The 24,445-nt window shown below is 35.6% G+C and overlaps 2 protein-coding genes and 2 pseudogenes across 2 annotated transcripts; 2 read left to right on the top strand and 2 right to left on the bottom strand.

The window, feature by feature from the left end:
- The first annotated feature begins 503 nt into the window (after positions 1 to 503).
- On the top strand, positions 504 to 2,076 carry LOC121253596 (annotated as a pseudogene).
- Positions 2,077 to 9,708: 7,632 nt separating this feature from the next.
- LOC121251726 (exopolygalacturonase-like) lies at positions 9,709 to 11,460 on the top strand. Its single transcript, XM_041151063.1, has 4 exons — positions 9,709 to 9,958; positions 10,064 to 10,372; positions 10,521 to 11,036; positions 11,165 to 11,460. Exons 1-4 carry the CDS (start codon positions 9,848 to 9,850, stop codon positions 11,396 to 11,398), a joined length of 1,170 nt encoding a protein of 389 aa, XP_041006997.1. The 5' UTR covers positions 9,709 to 9,847; the 3' UTR covers positions 11,399 to 11,460.
- A 1,550-nt stretch (positions 11,461 to 13,010) lies between these two features.
- Positions 13,011 to 14,649, bottom strand: LOC121251727 (annotated as a pseudogene).
- A 4,425-nt stretch (positions 14,650 to 19,074) lies between these two features.
- Positions 19,075 to 20,862, bottom strand: LOC121251728 (major latex allergen Hev b 5-like). The gene is made up of 2 exons (XM_041151065.1): positions 20,745 to 20,862; positions 19,075 to 19,482 (listed from the first exon to the last, which is right to left on the bottom strand). The coding sequence occupies exons 1-2, from the start codon at positions 20,757 to 20,759 to the stop codon at positions 19,084 to 19,086; spliced, it is 414 nt and encodes a 137-aa protein (XP_041006999.1). The 5' UTR covers positions 20,760 to 20,862; the 3' UTR covers positions 19,075 to 19,083.
- Positions 20,863 to 24,445: the final 3,583 nt, after the last annotated feature.

The raw sequence follows: 24,445 nt of genomic DNA, 5'->3' as shown, positions 1-24,445 counted from the left end.
ATGACTAGAATTCAATTAGCTAGGAAAGTCGATGATCTACGTACGTCACACATGCGCGCACACACACTGACACACGCCTATATATGTAAATTAGCAAATATATATATATATATATATATAGTGAAAGCTAGCGCGCAATTCATGAATTAATTCCTAATTCAAATTAATTAGAGCGCCCAATTAATTCGCTAATTAATTAAAGGCTAATTATATATACTTGGTATATATAAGATGTGGTTGGCCGTAAAATTAACCATAAATATTGCGTAAAACCATGCATGCAGACCTGATCTTGCGTGCGTGTGTACAAAATGAAATTAGTTAGTGATAATTAGCTAGCTGGCAGTACTTGTTTGGAATAATATTAGTGGTGAAGAGCTTCTGCTTTGCACTATAAATATTCAAACAAGCAGGCCAAGCCAATTCAGACGTACTAGTACTAGCTTTCTTTTTTTCTGTTTTTCTTTTCAAACCCATCGATCATAAACCATTAATTATTAAAAATGGGTTTGAAAATGAATCTCGCCACGATTGCTTTGTTCTTGTTGTTAGCTGCAGCATCCGCTGCTAGTGCTAAATTACCCGGTGGCTTTAATGTCAGAAAGTACGGAGCCAAGGTTAATGCAGATATCACCCAGGTACGTACAAGCTCATACCTATTATATATATATATATATATATATATATATATAGTACTACGCATGATGATTATTATATATATTTGCTGGCATTGCTAATTAATTAAAAAACTTTTGCGTGGTCTTTAATATATTATATTTAGGCTTTGACAAAAGCATGGAAAGATGCATGTCAAAAACCGGGTAAGAACACAGTGGTGATCCCAAAAGGGATATACAGGTTGGGAGCAGTGCAGTTTATGGGTCCATGCAAGGGTCATATCGAGCTTCAGGTTAGAGGCACCTTAGAAGCCCCAGGGGACCGAAGTTACTTCAAGTCTGGTAGTTGGGTCAATTTTCAGAGGATCGATGGCTTCACTTTGTCTGGCGGTGGAACTTTTGATGGCAAAGGCAAAAGCGTCTGGGAAGAAGATCTTGTAACGGTATTAGATACTGTGGTGACCTTCCCATCGTGAGTTTTGATCACTTCTATCTAACGTCGATCATCTCTAATTTCCAACATTTCATCCTAATTAATAAGTTTGTCGATGGCGCTAATTAATTATCCTTTCTATTATGATCATGAGCAGAGCATAAGGTTCGATTTCATCACTAATGGATTGATCAAGAACATAAAATCATTGAATAGCAAACAGTTCCACATTAATTTGTTGGGTTGCAAAAACGTTACCTTCCAAAACGTAAATGTCATAGCACCCGAAAATAGTCCCAACACAGATGGAATCCATATTGGGCGGTCAACTGGAATCACGATTATTGATACAAAGATTGCAACCGGTGATGATTGTATCTCTCTTGGTGATGGAAGTACGAATATACTTATCAAGGGAGTAACTTGCGGGCCTGGCCATGGAATCAGCATAGGAAGTCTTGGTAAGTACAAAAATGAAGAGCCTGTGGTTGGAGTTAACGTTATTAACTGCACAATGATAAAGACACAAAATGGCGTGAGAATCAAGACATGGCCTAACTCCTTTTCTGGGACTGCTTCTAATATGCATTTTGAGAATATCATCATGAACAATGTCGACAACCCTGTCCTCATAGATCAATCATACTGCCCATGGAATCAATGCAAATCACAGGTACATACATTAGTATATCGATCGTGTTGTGATTGACTTCATATTAATATTCCAAGTTAATGCATATAACTAATAGTACTTTTATTGATCTGGTCCTGGTCGTTGGCCGGTATATATACCAGGTTCCTTCAAAGGTTAAGATCAGCAACGTTAGCTTCAAGAACATACGAGGAACAGCTAGTACAAAGGGGGCGATCAAACTATTTTGTAGCAAGGCGCTTCCATGTCAGAATGTGAAGGTCAGTGACATAGACATCAGATACATTGGAAGAGACGGGCCGGCTACTTTCCAATGTGCTAATATCAAACCCATGACCAGTGGCAGACAGTGGCCTCCTCCTTGTTATCACTAATTAAGCTTCTTTTTTTTTTTCATTTTTTCTTTCGCGTTGTCGTTAATTTCTTTACAACGCTAGCTCGATGTAATCTACACTTGTGATTTCTTTGAAATGAAAAATTGGGTGTACGTGGATCGATCTGAGTTTCCAAATTCAACAAAATTAATCTTTGTCGTAAGTACGTAGTTTCTAATTAGTGCACAAGTAACGTCTATTAAAAATTAATAATAATAACAACAATAATAATAATAAGAGGATAAAATTATCAAAACTTGGCGTTAGTTTATAAGCCTTTCAAAATAGCTAGCTGGTAATTATAATTGGCCGGTCAAGTACGGCATATATATATATAAATAATTAAGAAATTAGTTTTCGAATTCCAGGGAAGGAACTGCATGCATATATGCATGATGCATGCATGCTAATAGTTTTCGAATTGCAGTATTTACTCATGATCATGATCACCAATATATCTTCGTGCATGGAGATCGAGCTAGCTGATCATGAGTACGTACGTACGTACGTTTTATTCTTCATCGTATACAATATTATACGTTACGTACGTACGTGTTGATCATGTTAATTAATTCATCGATCGTATTTTATATCGGCCTCGGATCGATCAGTGGGTGCGTGCATGCATATTATAATATACGTACGTCACGTGAAGGACAGAATTATTAGTAGATCATCATCTAATATATATATTAGGATGCATGCTACTAGCTAGCTTAGACGGCCTGCACATATGCAGAGCATGGATAAGGTACATACGTAGGCCGTAGGAATATTATTTTACGAGAAAAGATATATATACAAGTATTAATTATTTAAGGACTAGTACTCATGAATGCGCGCATGAGTCCTAGTAAATTAACAAGTAAATAAACATCCAAATTCCGGAATTGATCGATACGTAATTAATTAGGAGCCTACGTACCCATGCAGTTCATGAAATCATGAGCGCCGCTATTATATGATCATCAATCAGAGATTAACAATTCAAATCAAAACAAGTAGTCAGCCTAATTAACTTATTCTTTTCATGTACGTGAATGGATCATTATCCTTTAGATCAGTTTCTGAAATCTCTGCCGTTGCTACAACGTACGTCTGAATCCCATGATCATGAACTGAATCTCATGATGATCAGCAATGTCATTTTTTAAGGAAACTCTAAATTAAAACTCCGTATAAAAGTCTAGCAATCCAAAGCTCATCACCCTGCAAGTACCTCATTTACTTTGAGCTATTCATGACCATATCATATATCATATATACACCTAATTAAATCCATCGTCAAAATTCATCCAGATCGTTGGATTACTTCAAATATTGCATATATTGCATAATCCAAACTAATTAAGTGCGCATGATCTGACAAAACGGACAGCTACATATATACCTCTAGCTAGGGCAGCGTTGTTAAGATATAATATAAATATAATATTAATTTACCTCTTCCCATCACTTATCAAGAAAGGGTCAAACCATTTTTTCCTTGACCTTGCTTCATTGAGTTAAGTCTAGATCTTGCTAAAATAATCAAACATATGAGGGGCTCTCTCTAGAAAACCCTTTCCCTTCTCTCTAAAGTCCCAAAACTCCAAATCCATCGAAAGGGGGTGGGAGCTTCGGCTCCTCCCCCCCCTCCCCTTCCGGCCCTCTTCCTTTTCTTCTCTATCCATTTTATCTCTATGTAGTGTTTTTTTTTTTTTTTTTTTTTTTTTTTTTTTTTTTTTTTGTGTTTTGCAGGCCAAATAAGGGAGGATCGCCGTTCGAGTCTTTCCAGCCGTCACATTTCTACACGCGCCCACCAGCATGACGCCCAACCGCCGATCTTCAAGACCTCCAAATCTAGCTTCCATCGGAGTGGAGCGTAGCCCGCACGCGCGGGACGAAGTTCCGGATATCGTTGGCGCGTGGCCTTCACGGGCCACTGAGGAGCCCTCTCCCAACGCCACGCTCGGTTTCTATGGAACCTCTGACTCCGAGACTTCCAGGTCTGACCGCCGGCTTTCCTCCCAGAGTGAACAGTTTTTGCACGAGCCACTGCCTACCCATTGTGCACTATTCATCCATTTTTATTTTCTCTGTTTCTTTCATGTTTCCGTTTCAGTGTTTTGTAGTTGTTTGTCTTTCTGTTTTGTTGTTGTTTTTGTTGACTCGAGTGAGGTTTGGGCCGTTGGATCGGACGTAATCCGGGGCAAGAGTCTTTCGTGAGTGGTGGGCAATGCTACAGCCGGTGGTCGTACGGCCAGGTTGTTGTGGTCCGTGCGTGAGCTGGGTGCTTGTTCCACCAGGGCTCGAGATGACGATGCTTGCGATAGGCGTGACGTCCAGGGCCTCACCAGTGCTTGTGGTCTTGAAGTTGTTAATGTGTTTATTTATAGTTGTTTGTTAGTTTAGTTTTTAATAATATAGAAATAGGCTATTGGATTTGATGTCCATAGCAGTGTCCTGTATTCATCTTCCTTGGGAGGATAGAGAGGGTATTTAAGTTCTGTTTTACAGAGCGCTTTCCCTGTTATGAGAGAGTTTGTTTAGAAGTTAAGACAATGTCCGCCACAAATGAATTTGGGTGTGGGGAAACCCCAGTACTGATGCGTAGTTTGACTTATAGACTAGATTTTCCATGTATTGGATTTTTCTTGTATTGATAAGTCACATTTGTAACTTCGGTTCATTAATGAAACGAGTATATTTCCATCAAAAAAAAGAAAAAAAAAGAAAAGAAAGGGTCAAACAGTTTTGTCACTTGACACTTCTTCAACCAACAACCCCATGGGAACCATCACCATAGAGAGGGTGTAAATTCAAGGGTACATCGTTTGGTATGTACCCTTTGAATTTACACTATCATCTTAAACTTACATCTCCCACTTGAACACACAATAATGGTACTAATGAATCAAAATTAACCTTTGACTTCCAGCTTTCTATTATATAGAAAATATAGTAATAATGCACATTAATATATTTTCCTTTGGAACTCTATATTCCACTTTTTATTAACGAGATAGTAGACTAATATCACAAAACAAAACACATTGACTAGTTCTGTGGATATACCCAAACTTAACATTTCAATAAAGTGTTTCATCCACACCGCATTACTCACTGCATTACTGCAAGCAATATACTTTGCTTCCATTGTGGACTTAGCAACACAAACAAAGTTCTTACTCAACCAAGAAACTATTGTTCCATTAAATAGAAATATATGTCTACTTGCAGATTTTCTATCATCTACATCATTTACAAAAGCAGCATCATTATAGCAGATTAATTCTAAATTACTGATTCTAAAGCACAATTTTATATTTTTGGTACCTAGATCACTAATTGCAAAGTCATTTTTCATATTCTCATATAGCTTTAATGTTGTTAATGTATAAAATGTCTTTTGTTGGTTAGAAAAAAAGTTATACGCCTCTTCTAGACCCGAAATTTCCTTCCATTTAATTTGTCAATCCTCAAGAGATCAATACTTTCCTTCCGTTCCATTAATAAAAAACCTTAATATTAACAATAAAAATACAACAATAATAGATGTGTTTTCACATAAGTAGAATAATGTAAGTATTGCCTTGGTCGAGTGTTCCCATAAACTTTTCTTGAAGTTTATCCTCTTTCAAGGAGTTTCTTGTGATTTTTAGCAATAAAAATTTCTAAAAATATTTGGCATAGAACATGAAGCATAATGGCTTTTTAACGAATCAAATCGGGCTTAAAATGACTCAAAGTGGCCAAAACACCAAAATTGGTCTGAATCGGTTCAAAAAATAGATTCAAAGAGCTCAGACCACACTTAGGCACAGTAGACCAATCAGTGGCTCTGTACTTGTCTCCGTTCACAGCTCGACATGCGGGTTCAATACGCGGGTCAACTAGATTCTTGGAATGACATCGTGTTCAATTTTGTTTGCAATGACACCATTTGTTGATGGAGTAGAATCCACAAATGTACAACAAAAAAAGATGCTTTGGTCATTTTTCTCTTTAGTCGACTAAGCAACAATGTTGTTTAGTACATAATTATTTCAATTGTGATGATTGTTGATCAAAACGACGTCATTTCAACCAACAATGTTGTCTTCTTCCTTGCACACACTGGAGGCCAATTGCAAAAAAACTCCAACTTTCACCCTCTTTCGGCATGAGGGACAGCAATGGTGTAACATCTAAAGTGTCCCCAACACTCTACCCTCTCTGCGGCAAGGAAATCTGGCAACTGGCTAGAAAATTTTTTGAAGAATTTTTGAATTTCCTTATTTCGAGCAGTCTCTTCCACTATGATTTGGACTTCTCTGATGCCTCTTAAAGTGTCTCTGATACCAATGTTAGAAAATGAAGAACGAAAATAGTTGTTAGTGTTTTTGCAAAATGGTGACAGTCTCATTAGGGTACTTGTCCCATAGATTGACAACGGATATAAGAATTGCAAGCACTCAAATTGTGCACAAATGATCTGTATTTATAGACCACAAGGCACTTGCTGGCAGATGCACAGCCATTGCCCACTTGACACTTTCTCAACCAACACACCCATAGGAACCATCACTATAGAGAGGATGTAAATCCGAAAGGTACACCATTTTGTGTGTGACCATAACCCCTCAAATCTACATATTTGGATAATAGTAGGATGGTGGAATAATTTATGAAGTTTCCATATTATAAATTTAATAATGTATCTTTATTTATTAACGTAAACTTTTGTAACAAGTAATAATTTCATTGGAAGAACTCTAAATCTATCGCGATCACTTTTCTCACTTTGGTTCCATAAATGGAAAGTACCCTCATTTTATTTTTGACCTTTTATTATAACTCGTACTTTTTTTTCTAAGTTTATATCATCATTGGATTATAAAACAATCCTAGGGGTGTAACCGGAATGATTCGGCCCCATTTTGGATAAATTTTTTAACTGAACCGATATACACTGGTTTTGAAAATTTAAGAACTGATACGGATGTATTCATCACCGAAATAAGAACTTTTGATTTTTTCGATTTCAATCCGGTTTGGTTCGGTTTTCTAGTTTCTCGTTTACACGTGTGACACTATATAAGGTTAGTATTATAATTTTTCAATACTAAACTTATTTGTTAGAATTTAGTGCTTATCATTAACAATTACTAATTCATTAATGTTCAATTATATTAGTATAGTATAAGTAATATCTAACTTATTAGTGAGATTAATAAACTTGAATAATAATATTAAAATAGTATAATTAGTGTCTAATTGTAATAGTATAAGTAGTATCTAACTTACATAAAATGTTATATTAATTTTATGTTAGAAGATTATAGACTTGAATAATATAAATATTAGAATTTAATGTTATGTTAATTAGCAATTTAGCATATAATATAATATAAAAAAATAAAATTATATATACTTGTCTAGTTCGGTTTATACCAGTTTTCAAAATATGAAAATCAATACCTCACTGGTTTATGACCCGTTTCGATTCTTAAGAACCGGTACCGCACTACCCCAATAACAAACCGAACCGCTGGTGCGGTCCTATACAACCAATTTTTCAATTTTTTTTTTTACACCCCTAAAAAATCCCAACCATTGATATATAGAAATTAAAATGTTTGAATTTTGCAACCTCATGTGTGCCCTAGCCATTTAACAATTCAACATTTATCACATATCATGGTAACGGATTCATATATGCTATAAGTCAATTTTATATAAAAAATCCCTTAATAGTACTATATATAGTCCAATTTGAAAGTTGTAACAACTAGAATTTAGTAAGGAACCTAATGCTATGTAGAATAGAAATTATTTTGACGGCAACAGAGACTAAGGATTGAGACTGAGAAAATATGCAACACATTGATAAAACTCTGAAAATATGGTTTGTTTATAAAATTCGAAAGCTGGTTCTGAAACCACAAGTTGGACTCAATAGGTAAGGAAATCGGAGATTCTAATAATATTTTCCAAAAAGGAAAAATCTCAATTATTGTATAAAAAAAAAAAATGCAATAAAATAATATCTCTCCAAAAATCTAGCCCAAATCAAAATAAGAATCATCTCAAAAAAGTAACAACGAAAATTATCATAAAAGGAGCAAATAACTTCGGTTTAGAGGGAAAGAATTTTTGATTTCGAGGTCGAAACGGGGACTACCAAATGTAGCCTGTTGTTCATGTCTTGTGTGCTGAAAATATTTTTGAATTGTGGTCATATGTGCAATTCTGAATTTCTAATACATGTAGCCAAAGTTATGGTCAAAATTCTTCACATGCATAATATTGGCTCAATCCAAGCAGCCTTCACCTTTTTCTACCATATTTATGATGATCTGCCTTCTCAAGTTAGTACATTGCTGTAAACATAAAATCAATCAACTTAGTATCACCAGATTCGAATCCCCCTGCATCATAACTACACATTGTATCTATATATATATATATAAAAGGACCTATATAATTAGCAAATCTAAAGGAATTCTTTTGTTCCCTCGAAAGTAAACTCAAATGAAAAAGTTGCGACTCTAGTTTTATTACTATAAATTTGGCATATATGGAATTAATTATTAATTTGGGCAAGTTATATATATGGCTATCAATTATGATCAAATACTTGGTGTGCTTGCCGCAACTATATATATAACAGCTAGCCGAATGAAATTTCAACAGCCAGTTTTATTAACCGATCTTTTTTTTTTTTCTTTCAAAAGTTTTGATATTTATCTTAAATCTTATCATCTCCAATTATACACGGTGGTGGAACCATAAATCTTTTTTGAGGGGGCCCAACTTTTCTACAGTGACACGTTTAGATAAAATAAAAAAATTAAAAAAATCGTAAAAACATAACTATATATAAAGTTAGATATCAATAATTTGTTACATACACATGGAAATAAAAATTTTAAAAATACAACTTAATATATGTTTCAAATTTTTAACAATAATGTTTCGTGGAATAATATTTAATCTATTATTATTTTTGTAATGACATATTTAGAATTTATTTTATTCATAGAAACTATCAAGTGGTCTTTTAGAATGTCATCTTTCATTCTAGTATGTAAGCTAGTTTATCAAGTTTCATACAAAATTTAGATATTTTTGTATCACATTAAGCATATAATGGTATAATTGAGACCTTAAATAAATTCTTTTATTGCTCAATGAACTCTAGAGGATAAGACCTCTTAACTATCTTTTATAAAATAGTTTTTCTTGTACTCTCATGACGTTAAATTCCATATTAAAAAGATTAATATAGTTTTTAGAGAACGCAAATGGATTGTAATTTTTTTTGGGAGGGGGGGGGGGGATTTTTATATTCATAGAATTATAAATAAAATTTAGTATATATTTTGATTTTTTAAAAACTTTCATGAAGGAATTAAATTAGTGAAAGCTAGCTATCCATTTGTTTCAAAGAGCGAATTCGCCGACTGATCATGAGGTTTGCTTTGCATGGTATAATTAATCATGTGCATGGTTGGCACGCGGCCAGTATTGAGATAATATAGGAAGAAGAAACGATCGAGAAGGCTAAAAAAGGTACACATAATTGCGGAAAACCATGCAGACCTTGTAAACAAGATTAAAATTAGGTAGCAAGCGGTTTGAGATTTTAGTGGTGATGAGCTTCTGTGTTGCCCTATAAATATTGAAACCAAAGTAGTACTGGTCAGACAACTCAGGATCGATCATCTTTTTCTCCCAAACGTGTTTTCAAACCAATATAATAATTATAATAATAATAATAATATCTATCATTGGTTTGAAAGTCAGTATGGGAAGAACTATAGCACTGCTGTTATTGTTAGCATATGCTGCCAATGCCCAACCTGGTGTTTTTGATATCAGCAAGTACGGTGGCAAGTCAAATGGAGATATCACCCAGGTACGTACGTAGTACATATGTATATATATTTGCTTGCATGCATGCATTAATCTCACTTTCATTATTATTATAAGTAATTTTGTGGGTGTTTAATTAATTAATTAGGCTGTGACAAAAGCTTGGCAAGGAGCCTGCCAAACAGCGGGAAGGAGCAAAGTAGTGATTCCAAAAGGGATATACAGAATGGGGGCTGTAACATTTAGTGGACCGTGTAAGGGTAGGATCGAGTTTCAGATTCAAGGAACTGTACAAGCCCCAGGCGATCGCAGTTACTTCAAGTCGGGAAGTTGGGTCAATTTTTTACGCATTGACGGCTTCACTTTGTCTGGCGGTGGAACTTTTGATGGTAAAGGCAAAAGCGTATGGGGAACGCGATCGTGTTCCGGTATTAAATACTGCGGTGACCTTCCCATCGTAAGTACTACTACGTAGTACAACTTCATTTTCAATAACATCAATTAATATATTTTTCCTTACGTATTTTCTTCTTTTTATATACCTGTAAATTTAGAATGTACGCGCACGCTTATTCATGATAATCTACTTTGATCATCATGTACAGAATATCAGGTTTGATTTCATCAGCAACGGACTGATTCAAGGCATAACATCTTTGGATAGCAAACAATTCCACATTAATTTGTTGGGTTGCAAAAATGTTACCTTCCAACGCGTAAATATCATAGCACCTGGAAATAGTCCCAACACTGATGGAATTCATATTGGGCGATCATCTGGAATCAGAATACTCGATACAAAGATTGCAACTGGTGATGATTGTATCTCCATTGGTGATGGCAGTCGGGATATACTTGTCCAAAGGGTAACTTGCGGACCTGGCCATGGAATCAGCATCGGAAGTCTTGGCAAGTACACGAATGAAGAACCTGTGGTTGGAGTCAAAGTTTTTGATTGCACAATGATAAACACACAAAATGGCGTGAGAATCAAGACATGGCCTAATTCATATTCTGGCACTGCCTCTGATCTACATTTCGAGAATCTCCTCATGAAAAATGTCGACAATCCTATCATCATAGATCAATCATACTGCCCATGGAGCCAGTGCAAAGCACAAGTACGTACTTACAATATTATATCAAACTACTAGCTAGTTACGTTTTGATCAATTGTTGACTTCTTAATGTTCAAACTTTATGAATATTACTAATACTTTAATTTGATGGTGTATGTTTGATCTACTAGATCCCCTCCAAGATCAAGATCAGCAACGTCAGTTTCAAGAACATAAAAGGTACAGCTACTACCAGGGGGGCAGTGAAGCTTATCTGCAGCAAGGCAGTACCATGTCAGGATGTGAAGGTCACTGACATAGACATCCGATACCAAGGAAAAGACGGTCCTGCTACTTTCCAATGTACTAATGTCAAACCAACCCTCGGTGGGAAACAAAATCCTCCTCCTTGTTCGGTTAAATAAATTCCAAAAGTTACCGAATAAATCACAATAAGATTATTACAATATAATTTAATTAAACTTCTCGTGCACTACGTTAATATATATATATATATATAATCTTGCATGCATGCATGCAGTTTGTTTGTCGTAAAATACATGATCAATTGTGGTTATGGAAGTGATGAAGCTGATAGTGTTGATGTAAAGAGACATGCAAGATGTTATAACTTCTGATATATTGCAACAGCCCCGACCTTGAAGACCAAAATGCATATATATATATATATATATATATATAAAATAAATATCCAACTACTATAAGAAGTACTAAAACCTAACCGATCGACAACACTAACCCATAGCTTATGGACTTAATAATAAATTAACATGCTTGCTTCATCAGCGCTAAGCTTCATCAAGATCAAACGCACCTAGCTCATTCTCAATATTGATATTATTCCAAGCTAGCCAAACATGCAGCATGCAAATTCCTTAAGAACACAAACAATGATTTTCTTTTTCTACCTAATTACCAATTACTTCACATTGAAATAAAGTGGGAAGGTAAAAAAAAAAGATGGAATAAGTGGAAAAGCAGACCGGAGTTTCTTTTTATGATTTTCTTTTTATGCCTCTTGAAGACCGGCGAGATCTTGTTGGAGTCCAAAAGCATAGCTCTGATCTCATATGATGCAATAAGTGGAAAATAAAGACATTATGTTTCAGAAAATACCAAAGTGGTTTCAAGCAGTTGTACATGTGGGTAACCTTAACTGGATTGACACCTCCATTGATGCTTGAAATTCTAAAAAGGTGAAGTACATGCTTCTTCCTGTGAGTTTGATTTCTTACTGCAATGAGCAGGATTTCTTTTTCTCTGTTTATTTGCAATATCTATCACCAATACCTATAATGTATGTGATTATGAACATCTGAATGTGGCATTTGATGTCCCATGAAGATTTAAGTCGTAAATTTAAAATCCAAATTATTTATTGCAATATATAGTTTTGGATGCATTAGCCTTCAAGGACCTTTGCTCATGTTCATCCATGCCAACATATTCAGTCTTCTCTCCCAAGATTTCATTTTAGTATCTACCATCTCCCATACATTCTAGTCAAATACAGTCTTCCCTAGTCTGGGAGGGTCCCTTTTTTCCTCAAATATAACCTTTTTCCCCTCAGTGGATTATAAAATAGTCATTGGTGTGTCTTAAGTATCCTGCTTTTTAACACATCCATTTTAAGGCATCAATTGTAGTCTACATATACCCATTGTATGGCATCATATGGTGGTCACTCCCAAAAGCAACACACACGTGCACATAAATAGTAGTTAGAAATGAGAGACTGAATATACCTTGTGAAAGAACATGGTATATCATTTGATCGGAATACACCCGTGAAGAAAATGATAGAACAGTGTCTACTGTAAAATAGCCTCGCGAGTTGATTGGTTAACCCAGACCACCAGTGCAGCTTCTCAAGCACTCCAAGACATCTTTTTGGTTAGTGAGGTACTCGACCAATCCTTCCAAGTTGACAAAAAGTAATTAAAGGAAGGGCAGAATTGAAAAATATTGAGAGGTACGATCTGGATGAATCATCTAAACTCCACCAAAATGTTAATGGCATTCTACTATGCAAAAGAACAAATAAAAACAAGTAAAAAAAGCATGGCTGACACTTTTGCAGACACTAAATTCTTCTTGATTGCCCTTTGCATAAGAGTACGCACACACAAACACACACACAAAAGTAGGACAACAGATATGCTATTACCATTGGTATAATCTCGACAGTCATGTTGACTAACCCTCAAATCAGTTTCCCAGCTTTTGTTGAAATTACATGCTATATCTACTGCATCCATTGGCAAAGATCCAACATACCAGCATTTCCTTGTTGGTAGATTTTTCAACTATCTCATAAGAATAACTCCTAACAAAAAAGGACATGTTAAGTCTAGCATTCAGTTTATGAAAAACCTATGTCAAATTGTTGGATCAAACAGTTGTTAGTGGCTTCTAGCCACATGTATTAGACAGGTCCAAGTGTTCTACACCATTTTAGATATTGCAATTTGCATCATGAATGTTACGGAAACTCGACATTCTAATGAGATTCAATATTCATACATCAGCACGGCAAGCAGAACTATTCAGGCATGAAAGTTATGGTATGATTTAGGCCTAACCTGGTACTGCTCTACCGGATATAACATCAAGAGCCACGTATATATTTTCAGGATCTTGAGGTTGGAAGTCAAAAACCAAGGCCTGGAAAAGAGAATCAATCGGATTAGAACTTTTTCAATGCTATAATGCAAAAAGATTTAACACAGCGAAGTCACACTTTCTATAGGTTGCTATATGAATTCCTAACATAGAATGAAGTTAACGTCTCAGTCCATGCCTCTAAACATCCAACTTATATAGCACGGAGCAAGCTTTTTCCAAGGTATATTAAGGATGGGAGTGCTTAAAATAAATGAGTGACGCGTCTTAGTATAAGCTCTTTATAATAATTTCCACGACATATGAGAACATGGATATGATCATACCATGGAAAAAGAAAAGAAAAAGAAAATTCCTTAATGTTGGAAAAGTATAAAGAAACTAAAGAATCAATCTTTGCAATATTGAGTATGAGTATTATTTCAAATTATGCACTCCCACACAAAGGGAGCGCCATCACAAGCAAAATCCAAAAAAACAAACCAAAACAGAAAATATATCAGAAACCCATACCAAGATTGAATAGGAGAGACTCAGATCGACTCAATTCCTATTTCCCAAAAGGAAATTTGAACTTAGACAATAACATATCCATCAAACAAAGTCCCGAGTAATGAAATGCTAAGATAGCCAAGGGAAGATTTTTTTTTTTTTTTATCACTTTCACCACCGCATCAAGAAGAAATGAAAAAAATCAGGGTGGAAATTGGAGGGGAAAGAACATGAGAAGAAGGAAGTGGGGAGGAGGGTTTGACGAGAACCATAAAATGCTGTAAATCCAGAGATTGAGAGAGTAGGCAGCAAACATAAGCAACTGGGCTGGTCCTTTTGTGGCCCTTAGAGGAATAGCTACTACATATACTTCATCTCTGCCTCTTGTTATTGCTGATTGTGCGAACATTACTGAGGCCATTTTGGTTTTGCCGGAAAAATGAAACATTGAAGCAGTTGGAATGGTTGCAGTCACAGTTGAAGAAAGAGGAAAAAAATTAAACGATAAAAATGTCAAATATAAAAAATAAAATATATATATATTGATTTTAAAAAAAAAAATGAAGAGAAATTTTAGCCACATTTAACTCACTGGTTCAGTGGTTTGCATTGATTCATATATAGGAATAAAGTCATATCTGATATCACTCTGGCTTATTGACTTGGGCTGCATTCCTCTTGAATTAAGAATTTAGGTGTCACACTCAGAATTGAACGGGCAGGCTGGGCTGGGCCCGGCCCGGCCAGGCCTTAGAGATTATATAGGCGACCAAGCCTCTTGAGTTGTGCCTAAAATATAGTTCTTTGTGATTATTCTTAAAGGGAAATGATTATGAGTGTGTAAACGTTACACAATCATTTAAAAAAATAAATAAATACGAGATTCATATAAAAAAATTAACTTTTTAATAATGAATCTCATTTTTTTTCAAAACGATTGCACAACCATTACATACTTATAGTATAACTCACTCTTAAATTGAAAAGTGTTGAGAAGTCTTGAGAATGTTTGTGAATAGTAGTGAAAAAGTAATGAAAAAATAATAATAAAATATTAAATAGTAGTAAAAAGTAGGTAAAAAGTAATAAATAATAAAAAATAATAATAAGAGCATTTGAGATATTCTCGCTTGCCAATATTTTGAGTCCGCAAATACTCTCCCCAGCCAGGCAGATATTCCAATGAGTACTATAGATTTCGTATTTTGAGCAAATGCCACATGAGCAGTCATATTGTGGAGATCAAATTATCATACGAATTAATGAAGTACTAATATTATAATAATAATGGTTCACAAATCCCCACTGCCATATGGTAAGTGGAGATTTGTTGAATCTTGTGAGCCATAATTTCTATATAAATTTAGGTCCCATATTAGGGATGTTCATCTGATCCAGATCCAAATATCGGTCATAACCGGATTCGGATTTAAAAAACTGGACAGTTATCCATCCAGATTAATCCGGACGAATAACCGGATTAAATCCAAATTTTCGGTTATAATCGAAAAACTTGGATATCTGGATTATAACCAGATTTAATCCGGATTATAACCAGATTTAATCTGGTTTTTAAATTTTTTTTTTTTTTTGGAGACTCTAAAACTTCTAAAACAAATTTATAGCAAGGCTTTTTTTAAAAAAATTCTGATATCCTGGTTAAATTGTCCAGATTTTTTAAAAAACTAATTTAAACACTTTCTAAAATTAATTTATAAAAAAAATAAATTAAATAACAAAATAAATAAAAATACAAAATAGATAATATTGTTGTTACATCACAATGCAAAACATAAATTTACAAAAAATAAAATAAATAATAATACATCATAACTAATTAAACTAATACATAACAATGCAAAATAAATAACATTGTTCAATATTTTATGGATCATTCTGGTCGATTCTATATTATGCATTAGTCTTCACATCTTGAATCTGGAATTGGGGGAAAAAAAATTGATTTCTTTCACCTTGATCTGGTGATGACCATTTTGGAAAATTTTCTGCTGGACTGAGTGTCCATAAGCTGCCAACAGCATCCATTACAACAGAAAAATGAAAACTATAATGATTAAAAACAAGTCAAAAAGAACAAGAGAATAAAACTTGAAACAAAATCTCACAAAGACACTACCATAATTACTGTCTTACAACTTTAGTTCTTGGGTCTATAACAGCAGTCAAACGCAACCAAGCAAAAAAGATGACTGATTCTTTTACAGTTATTTGAGGAGATAATCAATAAAGATAATAGAAAATTCTGCATGAAATATGAAGGTTTCTTTCTATTCTCTCAGTGGCAACAAGTCAAACAAAGTCTTTTTTATGTAAATTAAATTAAAAAAAAAAGGTCAAACAGTCTTTTCCAACAACAAGAGGCAAAAGGACATATAGATTCCCTCATGCACTGATTGAAAAGCATACCAAATAAAACGTGAAAATGTGGGGTTTATTCCTTGCCTACTTCAACTCTAGTTCCTATTTGGAATAATTGGATACCAAAAATGAAAAGGTTTCTCAAAACACTCTGCACCTACAGAAGAACCTAATTGAGTGATTTATCAAATTTAATTAGTTACTACTTGAGACAAGGTCACCCTATACATAGTCACTCTGTTGATACATGCAAGGAAATGATAACATGACTAGCACAAGATTGACAAAGGAATTAACTCAATAGAAAATTCGAGTCACCAAACTTCTACCACAACGTTATATAAGGAGATTGAAGATTTAATCTCAATCTGAGTCACACATTTAAATGAAAACATAAAAATGCATTAGTCTTCACATCTTGAATCTGAAATTGGGGAGAAATTTTCTACTGGACTATCTCTCCGTAAGCTGCCAACAACATCAATTACAATAGAAAAATAAAAACTATAGTGATTAGAAACAATAAATCTATAAAAAAAAAGTCTTGCAGCTTTATACTGGACTGTCTCACCATAGACTCTATATCACCAAGAAAAAGTCTCCTCTTTCTCCTAGTACACTCTTAGATTCATGTTCCATGACTGGCTCATGCTACAAATATTAAATGCACAAAGCAGTTTCATATATGTAAAAATTCTTAAGCACAATATCAATATCAATTCCAATGAATTATTACAAAAATAAAGAAAACCTTAAGAAGAGGGTTAAGTTGAAGTTGAAATTATTTAAGTTGCTGAAGTTGAAGGAAGGGGGTTACCTTGAGCAGGAAAAAAAAACTAGAGGTTAAGTTAAATGAATAAATTAATAATAAAAAATCAAACTTAACAAATAAAAGTATTTACCAAACAAACCAACAGTTAATGTGATAGCCAAAAAAATTGTTGTGCATGGAAGATATTTTGCTTGCAACACAAAAATAAAAAAAAACCAAAAAATAAAAAAACAAAAAGGTAACTTAAACTTTGGGTTAGGGTGTGAAGCTCCAAAACTGATAATCTGGATTTCATCTTACAAAATAAAAGAATAAAGTGGGAAAAGAGTGATAAAAGGGCTTTAATGGTTGCAAGCACCATGCCATTCCATAGCTATGTGATTGAAATCAAATATGGTGTAGATAAGTCAAATTATGGCTGTAAGTTGGTGTAGATATTTATTAATTAACGCTCGTATAAAAAAGAATAGCAACAATGTTTATTCATTTCAGTGTCTTCATCAGCTCTACTTTCAACACTCAAACATAAAAGTAGTTTTCTAGGGCCCCAATTTTCTAAAAAAATGTTTTTAACAGTGACAAAAATACATGAAATTTAACCTATACATACGTTCCTTTGCGTCTATTTCAAAATATTTTTACTTTCTCTTAAATCGTGAAAAACAACTTGCTATAAGGGCACTCCACCACAATCCTCCACCACAATCCTTCAATTTTTTAAACAAGTATACTCTAATTTTTTCCTGTGCAATATTGATGCATTTTATTTTTATACCAACCCTCCACCACAATCCTCAACCAGGTAAGGCCATAAGGGCACTATAAGTACAAAGAGTTCCTTTTGACAAACATGAGAAAAGAATAAAGTAGGTCATTCAAAGTCTCCCTCAAAAGCAGATGGAAATAAAATGCATAATGCCATAAAGCCATTGTAATAGCAAGAAAACTAAATCCCATGTGAAAAACAGAGCAAAGGAAAAGATCCACTAATAAGGTATCGAAATAAGCTTATAGAGCAAAGGAAAAATAATATAAATCAAACAAATCTGAGGTTCTTCTAAGAAACATTTGAGAAAAATCCCTACGTAGAAAGAAAGATATCTTAAAATCTTAAAGAGAGAGAATATCAATGGTAGCCTCTGCGTGTCTCACCCAGATGCGCAAAGTACTTCGAAATTTCTGTTTTCGTGTTTCGGTGAGGTCAAAAGAGTTAAGAGAGAACAGAGACTTGAGAGAGAAGGCCAGAAGGGATTCATGAAGATGAGAAAGCTGCAAGTTTGCAAAGGACTTCGAGACCGAGAGAGAAGGCGGATTTGAGAATACGTTGAGACGATAAAACTGCTAAGTGCAAACCCTAGCAATGCGAGAAGAGAATAAAAGGTACAAAGTGCGATTTTTTTCTTTTAAAGGACCCGGTTACGGATAACCGGGTCACATAACCGAATCCAGAATATTCCTAACCGCCCGAGTGTAATCCGGGCGGATAACCACCCGAATGCACTTGGGTTTCTGGGTTACGGACTGGACCCCAAAAAAAAACCGGTCCGGATGCACACCCCTATCCCATACCCTTATTCCAGCTTTCTCCATGATCATCGTTATTAAACACTACTAAACTAGAACCCCAACAGCACCCCCGACCCCCCTTAAGTACTTTGACATGCAAACTAGAGATAACAAATAACACAAATCTCAACCAAAGCACAGTTCCTGGACCTAATTATATTACTCAGCCTTCTCCACTGGTGCTTCTTCTGTGCCAACTTTCTCCTCACCTTCAACTGGCTTCTCTTCTTCCTTAACAACCTCCTTTGGAACTTCAGCTTATGTTTCTGGTTTTGGTCCCGGTGCTAGAGCCTCACCAGAATCACTTGCTTCTTTGTTCTCCTCAGCAACAGACTCTGGTGTTTCCTTTGGGGTCTCCTCTTCGGTCTTCGCAACTGTTGGCTTCTCAATCACAACCTTGGTCTCTTCTGCAACCTCCTTTGTCTCACTGTCGGCTGGGGCTTCAGGTTCTGGAGCCACGACTGCCTCAGATACTGCCTCGGTTGGTTCAGATACGGCCACGGTCTCTTCTGCTCCCTTCGGCTCCTTTGGGGTGGACTCAGGTGCAAGTGGTGCAGTCACCACATCTTCTTTGACACTGGTAGTGATCTCCTGAGCCTTGAGTAGCGATTCCTCGTGAGCCGTGTCCTCTGGGAGGGCTGTCTTTGCTGATACAACCTGAAGAGCCAACGATCATTTGAGTTATTAATGAAACGGAATTGATAATTAACAAGGCTACTTCTGATCAGTCTTGAAGCAAACATGAGTTCGTAGTAAATAAAATATGCAAGGTGATTGATAAAAAATTTGTTAATTAGAGTTTCCTATGTCGCAAAGAGCATAAGAAGGTAGATTTTTGTACATATACTTTCTGCTAGCGTTGTAGTTTAAGTTAGATAGCTCCTCAACTAGTACTCCACAAAAGGGTATTTTTTTCTACATCAACCTTGAAAGTTGAAACGGATCGGAACTCACGTAAATAAAACTAAACGAGCCTTGTAAGTCTCGATTGCTATGTGTTGGGAATAAGTGTAGCTAAGACAAACACGAAGTATAGTAGCGGAACTAAACGAAAAAAATTGATGACAATCACACAGAAAGAACACCAAGAATTAAGTGGATCGACTCAAAATGAGCCTACGTCCACTGGTAGGGTCGGTATCGAAGATTTCACTATCAACAGAGATGGAGTACAAATCAATACAACAAAACTTCACAAGGAAGTTATCTCTCAAACTCACTCTAGACTTCTCTCTCAAGAAAACACTCAAAAACAAGCCAAATGAATTCTGAAGAAGTATCGAGAGAAATGGGCGCCGTTTGATATTTATAGGAAAAGTGAGAATTCACTTTTGTGAACATTGGCTCGAGCGAACGTCGAGCGAGTGTCGAGCGAACGTAGATATTCTGCACTTCGCTCAAGCCAACAGTTGTACGAGAGTCGAGCGAAGCTCTCTGCCTGAACTCGCTCGAGCTGGGTGTCGAGCGAAGCTCTCTGACTTGGATATTGCTCGAGCTGAATGTCGAGCGATACTTGAGCGAAGCTCTCTGTCTGAATTCGCTCGAGCTAAATGTCAAGCGAATGTCGAGCGAAGCTCTCTGTCTGACTTCGCTCGAGCTGAGTGAACCTCCGCTCGAGCGAACCTACGACATTTGCACTGTTCAATCAGAATTCAAGCCACCTCATAACACTATGTATACTCACTTTTTCTCAAGCTTCAGTTGGCTTTTCATGGAAAACAATGCTGATTTTCCTTAAAGAGATGGCTTAAAGCATACATGACAACGTACAGAACTAAAGTTTTACAAATAATGTTAAAAGAACTAGTCTAGTGGCAGAGGGCATGACTGCAGAGATGATCCTATCGTCATAGATAGTGGACTCCATAATCAGTTCATAAGCAAAAGTTTAGCTACAAGTACTTCATCAAATGAAATACCCCAACAGTAGCCATTTGAACACCCAAGGGAAGTATAAACTGAACTACGTACGTACTAATTAAAGAGATAAATAGAAGCAAGATGAGTTTAGTGTAAGAAGTAGAGATCAGAACACTGGGAGATGAGAGGTGTTCAATAATGACAGTGCTTTATATAGGCGTACAGAGGACTCGATCGAGTTGATAAGAGAGAAATTAAGAGATCAGGGAATCTTGGGATTTGACACCCCATTTCACTGAATTAAAGGATGTTAGCATGTTTGGTAATAATGCAGAAGGTAGGGCTGGCAATGAGGTTGTACTATTTTTTTCTTTTTTAAAAAATTTATCGACCTGTTTCAAAGCTTTTGATTGGAACGTATAAAGGGCCAAAAATGGAGACCATTTTCCATGCAAGTCATCATCTTCCTTTCATAATTGTGCGCTTCTGTGCTTTGTGCAGTTAGGTATGTAGGGGACTTGATCATGACCTGACCATCATTCACTCATGTTAAGCAAGTTTAAAAATTGCCTCTCGTTTTCATTTTTTTAGTACTTTTACCCCCCATCAACTTCAACTGTGACGTTCCTATAAAAAAAAAAAAAATTCACTGTCACTGTTTGCTGCTCTCACTGTTTGCTGTAATTATATATGCTTGGAAATTTTATAAACTTTACTGTTGTTGCTAAAAACACCCATCAAGTTCACATGACCATGATGCCACAGCAAGTAACAGGCAACAAGAAAAATAAATAATCACACAATCACAAGACATGACAAGGTTTATGCGGTTCCTTTACAGAGATACAGAAGATTTTAGTTAAAATAAAATATGAATACTGTAGATCAATACTGTAACAATCCGATCTTATTTTTTTTATTTTTTTAGAAATAAATAACAGATAATTTTTTAAGCTCAATAAATGAGTTAAAGCCTATATGAAAATTATCAGATAATTTTTCTTTTTTTTTTTAACCTAGAGTTAAGGCTCCATTATTATTATTTTATTTTTCTAGTTTTTATTTTTTATTTTTTAACTCCAAGCACGTGAGTGTTAGAGTCCAAACACTATTACCATTCTTATTTCTTTTTCATAATAAAACTCCTATCTACCAGATTTTATTCTATAAATTTCAAACACGCATGAAATCTAATCATCTCATACACGTACGTCTCTTCTTCTTCTTCTTCACTAGGGTTTTCATTGGTCTATATATATAGGCTTATTACATCCAGTCCAAGCCAATATTTTCGGTGTGAACAACCAGCCTCTTCCTCAAGCTGAAACCAAACCCAACAACCCACGCCTTCTTCCCCACGTCGCACTCTGATCCCTCCACGCCAACCCAAACTGCAAGCCGAACTCCTTAAGCCCTTGCAAGCTGCCCTCCACTTCATGCACAGCCTCCAGGCTACATCCAGGAAAAAGCAACCGTTGCCCTTGCCTTGAACTACCACATAAACCATACCACTTGCACGGCCAAGGCAACCATGAGCATACAGCCTCCATCCACCGTGAGCCTCTTCCTCCAAGTCGTTCCTCCTGCTGCCTTTCACCTCAGCATCAGAGAAACCACACAACCCACAAGTCCATCACCAAGAGAGTCTCAATTTTATCCACCTTCAAACACACAACGAACGCTCACCATAGAGCAAACACGAGGCCAACACACAACCACACACAAGTCAATGTACCAAGAACCACCAATTTTCTCACACGCAGCAACTATCACACGGCAAATAGAGTTTTTTTCGACAGCCCACGTAAACGGCGCCAACCACCGAAAGGTATAGAAAGGGTGCTCTATTTTCACCATCAAAAACAGGGGATTTTTCTCCCCACCATGAGCCACAACCCAGCCACTCCACGGCACCAACTCCCTACAAGTCTTCACCACACTGCGCAGAGAGTGCACCCGGCACCTCTCGCCACCACAAGCTGCCACCCTTGCTCTGTAAGTTCACGCCAACCCACTCCATGCATAGCCTCTCAGCATTTTCTGGTTCTTCCGTAAACTCTCTCTCACTCTTCGTCTCTCTCTCTCTCTCATAACTCTCTCTCTCTCAGTTGCGTAGTCGCCCACTCGCCGGAGTTGCCACCGCGCGCAGCCACTAACCATTGTATCGTGCCGCTTCCTCTCGGTGAGTATCGCATGTCTCTCTCTCTCTCTCTCTCTCGAGCCTTTTGTTTCTCTGCAAAACACATATAAGTTGCTTTTAGGTTTTAGTTTAGAATGGGCAGATATTGATGAGATTACAAAAATGCCCCTTTATATTGTTTTCCCAAAATGACCATGTCCAGTAGGTTGTTTTTTCAAAAAATACCCATGCCTATTTAGAATTAACAGGTGAGAATATTTTAGTATTAGAAAGAATATAGGTTTAGGAAATATAGCCTATTTCAGTATTTTAGATTATAAATAAAATGACATGTTTAATTAGAAATTTATGCAAATTATGTGTCTATTTTTTTAGGCAACTGATTACGTGCCGAAAATAGTAGATTAGCACTGCAAGATAAGTAGCATGATCATACCCTTACACGTATGTATGCCCTTCATTGGAATCCCATTTTTACGTACCTAAATCATAATTTTATGTGAGAGTTTATGAATATTGATGATCTTATGTGACAATTTATGCATTAAAATAATTATGGAAAGTCATACATGATTTTATCTGAGAGATTATTCCATAAAATTATTTATGAAATATATGATTTTATGTGAAAGTTATTTCATAAAATTATTTATGAAATGCATGATTTTATGTGAGAGATTATTTCATAAAATTATTATGAAATGCATGATTTTATGTGAGAGTTATGTATAAAATTATTTATGAAAAGTCATGATTTTATGTGAGAGTTATGCATAAAATTATCTATGAAAAGTCATGAATTTATACGAGGAAACATGTATCACGATATTTATGAAAGAATGCGATTTCATTTGAAATCTATGATACGATATGACAAGTATGTATGTGATTTCTTTTGAAATCTATGAATTGACAAGTATGCAAGTATGATTATAATAAAATATGTAACAACATATGTTATGATATGAAGACGGTACCTATATTATGGGCATATTGCATTGACAGGTCATGCATGCTGGTAGTGCACCCAGTATGTCTTCCTTATGTATGGATTCTATAATCCGCGGCCACGGGTGAAATCGACATCTACTTAGATTCGCTAACCCTAACTCACGGGGGTCAACAGTGGGTAACGGCCTATGATATGAAAGATAAGTTCATATTCATGTTCATGTTAATTACATACGTATTTGTGAGTATATACGTTTTCCAAAAAACTTTATGTTTATTATGTTTACTGCATGATGTGTTGTTTATTGAGTATTCGACTTATTTTTGGATATTTTTATATTTTTAAACCACCCAGGTGATGACATTTATGATGATGAGATTGCAGGGCAGGACTTGACCCCGGAAGGCGAGGAAGAGGCCTAGACAAATTATGATGTGATTAGTTTTATGGTTTAAGGTTTAAATAAATTATTTTGATACGCATATGAGACTTTCGTATTTTTTTTAAAATAAGTGCTTCCGCAGACTTTATTTTGGATTTTCAGTATTTAATGAAGTTTGTTTATTTATGAAAATCTTTCACATTTAGCATTTTGTTAAAAAGAAAAACTTTTAAGTTTAAGTTTAGTAGTAGCACACTGACTCCCCGAAAATTTTAAAATGCCTTTT

Source organism: Juglans microcarpa x Juglans regia, chromosome 2S (genome assembly GCF_004785595.1).
Source record: "Juglans microcarpa x Juglans regia isolate MS1-56 chromosome 2S, Jm3101_v1.0, whole genome shotgun sequence".
Classification (NCBI taxonomy): Eukaryota; Viridiplantae; Streptophyta; class Magnoliopsida; order Fagales; family Juglandaceae; genus Juglans; species Juglans microcarpa x Juglans regia.
This window is presented reverse-complemented; position numbering and strand designations above follow the sequence as displayed.

What these genes read in the sequence shown, in the direction of transcription:
- LOC121251726 (XM_041151063.1), top strand. Translation starts at nt 9,848, where the DNA reads ATGGGAAGAACTATAGCACTGCTGTTATTGTTAGCATATGCTGCCAAT. An exon ending in CAAATGGAGATATCACCCAG is followed by an intron (nt 9,959 to 10,063) that starts GTACGTACGTAG and finishes TTAATTAATTAG; the next exon opens with GCTGTGACAAAAGCTTGGCA. An exon ending in GGAGCCAGTGCAAAGCACAA is followed by an intron (nt 11,037 to 11,164) that starts GTACGTACTTAC and finishes TTGATCTACTAG; the next exon opens with ATCCCCTCCAAGATCAAGAT.